The sequence below is a fragment of the Eutrema salsugineum genome, unplaced genomic scaffold (assembly GCF_000478725.1).
Source record: "Eutrema salsugineum unplaced genomic scaffold, Eutsalg1_0 scaffold_2, whole genome shotgun sequence".
Taxonomy (NCBI): Eukaryota; Viridiplantae; Streptophyta; class Magnoliopsida; order Brassicales; family Brassicaceae; genus Eutrema; species Eutrema salsugineum.
The window spans coordinates 17,336,370-17,344,312 of NW_006256829.1; the positions used below are offsets into that span (position 1 = coordinate 17,336,370).

Below are 7,943 nucleotides of genomic sequence, written 5' to 3' on the forward strand. Positions count from 1 at the left end.
CCTTTTTTGTTTTCGATTAGCTCCTGGATTTGGTTCTCACTAGTTTCTGTTGCATCTGGTGGAATGATGATCTTGATCTTCGCAAAAGCTTTCGGCTTCTCTTTTTCTTTCTCTTTGGGCCTGTTTCCCTTGCCTGGAAAATCGTCTAAGATAGTCGGGTAGTACCTTCTGCGATCCACATTGAGGAAAACAGCATGCCAGTTTGCGTGATCGATTACTGCTCCTACGGTAGCTAGGAATGGTCTCCCAAAAATGAGTGGCCTCTCCTTGTCTTTATCCATCTCCAGGACTTGGAAATCTGCTGGAACAATCTTGTCTCCCACTAGAACTTGTAGATCATGAATCGCCCCTTCAGTATCTTTTTAAGATGAATCTCCAAAAATAACCTAAACTGTCGATGTCCTTAAGGTTTTTATGCCCAATTTTTCGGCAAATGTCTTTGACATGATGTTGACATTGGCTCCGGAATCGCACAGGCAGTCTGTGAAACTGATTCCTGAAATGAAACATTGGAAAACAAAACGTCCCGGATCGTCGACTTTTGTAAGCCTTTGAAACGGTGATCGTTCATGTACCTTAAATGGTGGCTGCTTGGCATCGACATCCTTGTACAGTGGTACAAAGATTGGAGTTTCTTCTTCCTTTCCATCGGTTCTGGCCTCTTCTTCGGGCAATGTGGTTATGGCGTTGCAAAACCTCTTAGGGTTATCTTCAACTCTTCCTGGAAGAACTCCACTTTGCCTCTTCATAGAGTCGGCTGTTTGGGCGACTTGCACGTCTAGCTTTTTGACGTGCGAAGATAAAGCTTCAAACTTCCCGTTCAGATCATTGTACATGCAGTCAACTTTCACGTTCACGTCTTTAGATGTTTTTTCGTTTGTCATAACGAGCTGTTGGATGGACAGTTCAAGTCTACCGATTTGTGAAGCTAGCTGGTTCGTCGTGACTCCCTGCTGTTGTACAAATTGATTGTTAAAACCCGTACCTTGGTAGTTATACGGCTGTCGTGGTTGATAAGCTCCTGTCCCTCCGAAGTTTCCACCTTGGAACTTGTTTTGGAAGGATTTTTGCTGAGGTGGGTAGTACTGATCTTGAGAATTCTCCACATTTGGATTGCGTTAAGAGAGATTGTTGTAATTTGCATTCTGGAAGTTGTTGTTGAAGCCATTGTTGAAGCGATTTTGATATGGTACTAGCGCTCCTACATAGTTCACATCTTCTTCTTGAAATGCTTACTTAATGTGAACAATATCACTAGGTCCTTCATCTTCTGCGCCATTGTTGGTCTCACAAGCATGGATTGGGCGATTGTTGCTCTTCAAAAGCTGGCTCATCATTGTTGGAGGTGAAAACCGCACCCCCGGTTTTCTTCGGTACAAACCAAAATCAGCACGACGTAAGCCCGGTTTACGAAGGGAATGTACCGGGAATATTGGGCCGAGTGAACTCTTGGGCCGAACGTAGCCCGACAAGCCGAAGTCGGTCAGAAACTTCTCAAAGGAACCGAGAAGTTCTTTGAGTTCGGAGGAAAATGGAAAGTTTCCGAGTAGAAAAAGGAAATTTATGAGAAAAGGAAAAAGACCAAGAGAAAAGGAAAGTCTTCTCGGTCCCATATCGCAGAGGAGACTCACGAAGACCGACTTAGAAGACATATATAAAGGAAGAGGAATCGACACCAGAAGATACAAGAAATTCCCGAGAGACTTGGAGATTGAGAGCTCAAGGCATTCATTAGCTTCTTAATTTCCTAAGTCTTAGTTCGTTTATCATTTACATAGACGAACTCAGTTGTATTCTCGACTGATCTAATAAAATCCGAATTTTCGATCTAAGTTACTGTTTTGTCCCTTGTCGATATACACATATCAACAATTTGCGCGCCAAGTAGGGGGACTTAACAGAATATTCAGTTTTAGATCGGATTTCAGAGAGATCGAGTCAACTATGACAGACCAAGCTAAGGTCCATGAGGAAGAAAACCCTCTCGGCCAAGAGAACGGCAACATCTAAGCCCCCGCGGAACAGGCAGGAGGAACCACTGGAGAAACCGCTGGAGCAGAAGCCGACCAGACTCCCGCAGCCATAGGAGGTTTTGGAACTGAACTACTGCTCCAAGTGTTCAACGCTCAGTTCGAAGCTATCCACAAAAGGAGCGAAGAACGCTTCAGTCAGATGGCGGCACAGATCGCCGAGCTCAGTCAAGCACGGACTCCCCTTCGAGTTCGGAACATCATTGACGACCTCAATACTGATGGCGACCCAGCCGGAACCATGCGATCCACTGCTGTCGGATCAGCAAACGCTCCAGCACCACCAGATCTAAGTCATGATGCCGAGTTCAAAGCAATGAAGGCACAACTTCACGAGATCACTTCGAAAATTCACCAAGCAACGAGCGCAGCCCCGGAGATCGAGCGCGTCATTCAGGAAACACAAAAGACACCCTTTACACCGCGCATAGCGGGAACACCTGTCAAACACATGGAGAAACTCAAGATCAAGATCTACGAAGGCAATACCGATCCCCGGCATTTTTTGACATCGTTTGGAATCTGCATGAATCGATACCAGTTCAAGTATGCCGAAGAGAGGGACGCGGTCCAGTGCCAGCTGTTTGTCGAGAGCCTAGGAGGAATAGCTCTCGACTGGTTCTCACGACTCAAGGCGAACTCAATAAATAACTACAAAGAACTGACGACGGCCTTTGTTAAACATTTCTCGATGTTCAACGGACAGAACACCAAGAACTCCGCGCTGTGGCAGATAGCCCAAGGAGCAAGCGAGAGCCTCCGTGACTTCATCCAACGCTTTAAGACGATCGTCGCCAACTGCACGATCAGCGACGAAGCTGCTCTCTTATGTCTCCAGAAAGGAGCTCGAATAAAAACAAGCTTCCGGAGCGCGATCACACACAACCCCCCGCAGACCTTGGAGGAAGCATTACACCGAACTAATACTTACATCGCCGAAGAAGAAGAAGAGGCAGCCTATGAGCAGAACTATTCGGCAAAGCAAGCCGAACGTCCAAAGGCCGCCACTAATGAACCACAATCAGGCTATAGCAGAGGGTATGAGAATCGCAAGAAGTTCTACGCTAATGCCATCCAGCAACCGACCAAACAGTGGAGTAATAAGTGGGTCCGCAGTGAAGAAGATCAAGACGAGTCGTTGATCTGCGAATTCCATAACCGTAAAGGACATAGCACCAAAGACTACAGACATCTACGGGAATACCTGCTCGCGCAGTATCGAAAAGGACAAATCTCGCTCGACGATCTCCGTCATTCAACCGCTCAAAGAAGCAAGTCACCTCGACCGAATAACATACCACCCGAGAACGCCATCGCCAAAGATCCACCAGCTCCACCAGCTTTACCAGCTCTACCGCCACCTCCACCGAATCAACCTGGTTTACCCGAGCAACCGAAACGCAACCGTGACGACCGTGCGCCAGAAAACCACACTCCCAAAGCAAGGAAGCGCGTCAATATGATTATGGGAGCTATAGAAGCCTGCAGCTATTCGGTTCGGGCCATCAAGGAATACAGTAGACAGGCCGCCACCGCGCCTAAACTCCTGCACGATCCGCCGAATAGAACCCCTTTGATATTCACCGAAGCCGACACAATCGGGTTGCACAAACCACACAATGACGCCCTCGTCGTCGAACTTCTTCTCGACGATGTCGAAGTTAGTCGTATTCTTATCGATACAGGCAGCTCGGTTAACATTATCTTCAAAGACGCGCTTGATCAGCTCGATATACCATTAGACAAAATTGAGCCCTTTATCGAACCACTCACGGGGTTCGATGGCGAACGCTGCATGACGGTCGGCACAGTCAAAATCCTGATCTACCTCGCTAGAGTTGCGAAGATCATCCAGTTCCTCATCCTTGACAAACCAGCGATCTACAACGCTATTCTCGGCACACCGTGACTACACGCGATGAAGGCAGTTGCCTCTACGGTGTTTACACTCTCCGAGGTAACCAAGCTGCGATCGTGCTACATAAGTGAATGCAAGCTTCGTTCGGCCAACCAAGCCTGCGTCATCAGTTCGCAAGGTCCAACGACCGAGCTCATTGTCCAAAAAACAAAACCCAAGCAAGAGTCGATTACCCAAGTCTGCATCGACGAACTAAGGCCAGAACGCCAAGTCGGCATCGGTGCCAAACTAGACCCAAGTATCCGCGATACACTCGTTCACTTCCTGAAGCAACACTCATCCACCTTCGCATGGTCGGTAGAAGATATGCCCAGGATTATCCACAAATCGCTTGTCACGAGCTCAACATCGACCCAACGTATAAGCCGATCAAGCAGAAACACCGAAAACTCGGACCAGAGAAGGCACAAGCCGTCAACGATGAGGTCAAGCGGTTACTCAAAGCAGGATCCATCACTGAGGTTAAGTACCCTGATTGGCTAGCAAATCCCGTGGTTGTAAAAAAGAAGAACGATAAATAGAGGATTTGCGTCGACTTCACCGACCTCAATAAAGCATGTCCGAAAGACAGCTTTCCTTTGCCTCATATCGACCGCTTCGTGGAAGCAACTGCTGGAAACAAACTACTCTCGTTTATGGACGCATTCTCCGAGTACAGCCAGATTTATATGCATCCACAAGATCGGGAAAATACATCGTTTATCACGGACCGCGGCATATACTGCTATAATGTCTTGCCCTTTGGTTTGAAGAACGCTGGAGCAACGTACCAACGCCTGGTCAACCGAATGTTCGCAAGCCAACTCGGGCAAACTATGGAAGTCTACATTGACGACATGCTCAATAAGTCGCTCGTCGTTTCCGATCATGTCGGCCATCTTCGCACATGCTTCGATATTCTAGACCAATATGGCATGAAGCCCAATCCCACTAAGTGCACGTTCGGCGTAACGTCCGGTGAATTCCTCGGATACATAGTCACACAGCGCGGTATTGAAGCTAATCCGAAGCAGATCGCAGCTATACTCGATATCCCGTCTCCGACAACCAAACGAGAAGTCTAGCGACTAACCGGACGCATTGCAGCACTTAATCGATTCATATCCAGATTGACAGACAAGTGCTTGCCGTTCTACCAACTTCCGCGGTAACAAGCATCTGGAATGGAACGAGAAGTGCGAAGAAGCTTTTTCCGAGCTTAAGAAATACTTTTTCCGAGCTTAAGAAATACTTGTCTACGAGAAGTGTGAGATGCTCTACCTTTCTATCGCGATCTCGGAGTACGCGGTCAGCAGTGTCCTTGTTCGAGAAGACCGTGGCGAACAGAAGCCAATTTTCTACACGAGTGAGTCCCTCGATAAATTGGAATTCCGTTACCCAACCTTGGAGAAATTCGCCTTCGCCGTGGTTATCTCCGCATGAAAGTTACGTCTGTACTTTCAGTCGCACTCGATCGTTGTCTTAACCGACCATCCTCTCCGCACCTTCCTTCACAGCCCAAGTCAATCCGACCGACTCGCCAAATGGGCCATTGAGCTTAGTGAATACGATATCGAGTACCAAGGAAGAACCGCGATGAAATCCCAAGTCTTGGCGGACTTTTTGATCGAACTCCCACCCGAGCTCGTCGATGCTAACCCGACCATACAACCATGGATCCTTCATGCCGATGGTTCCTCTTCCCATAAAGGATCCGGCGTCGGAATATGTCTAAAATATCCCAAAGGTGAAATCATCGAGCAATCGTTCCGCCTCGGCTTTCCGACATCTAACAACGAAGCCGAATTTGAAGCGCTAATTGCCGGACTACGACTCGCCAAAGGAATCGGTGCCGAACATGTCCACGCCTACTGGGACTCTCAACTCGTAGCTAATCAGTTTCACGGCGAATACGAAGCTAAGAATGATCGCATGGACGCATACCTCAAAGTCCTCAAAGATATTGCTTCAGAATTCTCCACCTTTGAGCTCACGAAAATACCGCGTGACGAGAACGCAACCGCTGACGCTTTAGCCGCCCTTGCGACTAACTCAGATCCCGATCTCCAGCGAACAATCCCAGTCGCGGCAATCGAACGACCTAGTATCGAGCCCGCTCCGAGCTGCAACATTGTTACAGCTCGATATGTGGTTATTAAAGGCACTCTCCTTAGATGGGACGCGTCCGGCGTACTTTTAACTTGTGTTCACGGCAATGACATCAAGGAAATTATGCAGAAAGTACACGAAGGAGAAGGAGGAAATCACTCTGGAGCTCGATCCTTTAGCATTCAAGATCAAAAAAGCCGGCTATTATTGGCCAAATATGCTCTCTGACTGTGAAAAGTATACCGCGCGATGCGAGAAGTGCCAACGTCATGGCCTGATGATCAATCTTCCTACCGAACTACTGATGACCTCGACCGCACCATATCCTTTCATGCGTTGGGCAATGGACATCATCGGTCCATTTCGCCGATCTACAACCCAGAAGCAATATGTTCTGGTCGTCACCGACTATTTCACTAAGTGGGTCGAAGCCGAGGCATATCCCGTGATACACGGCATCGACGTCAAAAAGTTCATCTGGAAATTCATCATCTGCCGACACGGCATCCCGTATGAGATTGTCACAGATAACGGGACTCAGTTCACTTCAATAATTTTCACAGATTTTTGCGCCACGTGGAAAATCCGCCTAAGTTTCTCTACACTGCGATATCCACAAGGAAACGGGCAAGCCGAAGCCACGAACAAAACCATTATCGATGGTGTAAAGAAGCGACTGGATACGGCTAAGGGAACTTGGGCGGACGAACTCGATGGCGTCTTATGATCTCATTGAACTACACCACGACGTTCTACCAGTCAATCACCTTTTTTCCTCGCGTACGGTACAGAAGCTATGTGCCTAGCCGAACTCAACGTTCCTAGTATTCGCCAAACCATGCTCACTCAGCAACCCGACGCGAATAATGACATGATGCTCGACACAATTGACTTAGTCGAAGAACACCGAGAACGAGCATTACTCCGGATACAAAACTACCAACAACTGGCAGCTTGCTACTACAACAAGAAGGTAAAAGGCCGTCACTTTGAAGATGGCGATCTCGTACTTCGCAAAGTTTACCAGAACACAGAAGAAAAGAACGCTGGAAAGCTCGGCGCGAACTGGGAAGGACCATACCAAGTAATGAAAGTTGTTAAACCCGGCGTTTATCAACTCATGAAGCTCGACGGAACTCCGATCCCGCGATCCTGGAACTCAATGCATCTCAAACGATACTACTACTAGATCGTCATCTGATAAATAAATAAAAAAGCCTCCGAACTACTAAGTTCGGAGCAAAACCTTTTTGTACTTAGAACTACGAATGGCTTGATCCCTTCTAAAGGGTACGTAGGCAGCTCGTTATTGAGTCCAGCTATAACATCAATAAAATTATATTAAGTAAAAACGCCTAAGTTTTAGTTCGGTACTCACGAGATACCAAACTCTTATTTTTCTAACATCGACTTCCTGGCCAGTTGTTCGATAGCATTCCACATGAATGCAGACTTAAAAAGACGAGATCCGTCTCGCGAACACCCACATGGTGCCGTGGTAAAAACCACGTTAAAAAGTCGGGGCCAGTCCCGCAATAAAAAATTCTAAGTCACCAAAAACAATAAGCCGAGCTCATCTCGCATACTTAGGTTTGACTTAGAAAACCTTGAGCTTGTCTCGTGCGCTTACAGGAGTTCGATCAAACTCACTCTTCCAGTATGATACGACTTACTTGGGTTTCCCAGGCCGAGCTCAAATGCTTGCACAACAAGCCAAACTCCTCAGATTCGCACTATAAGCCAAGTTCTCAACACTTGCACATATAAGCCGAATTAACGCAATTCGCTACCAAAAGATAAAATTACGTTCGAACACCACTTACTAAATACCGATGTACTACTTAAGAAAAAATTAAGAAAAAGATACTTCCGCAAATAGAATGAAAAAGCATATCATAGAGGCAAAT

At 47.1% G+C, this 7,943-nt stretch overlaps 1 protein-coding gene across 1 annotated transcript; it reads left to right on the plus strand.

Moving 5' to 3' along the window:
- Positions 1-2,172: 2,172 nt before the first annotated feature.
- LOC112086613 lies at positions 2,173-3,939 on the plus strand. Its single transcript, XM_024155587.1, has one exon. The coding sequence runs from the start codon at positions 2,173-2,175 to the stop codon at positions 3,937-3,939; it is 1,767 nt and encodes a 588-aa protein (XP_024011355.1).
- The last annotated feature ends 4,004 nt before the right edge of the window (positions 3,940-7,943 follow it).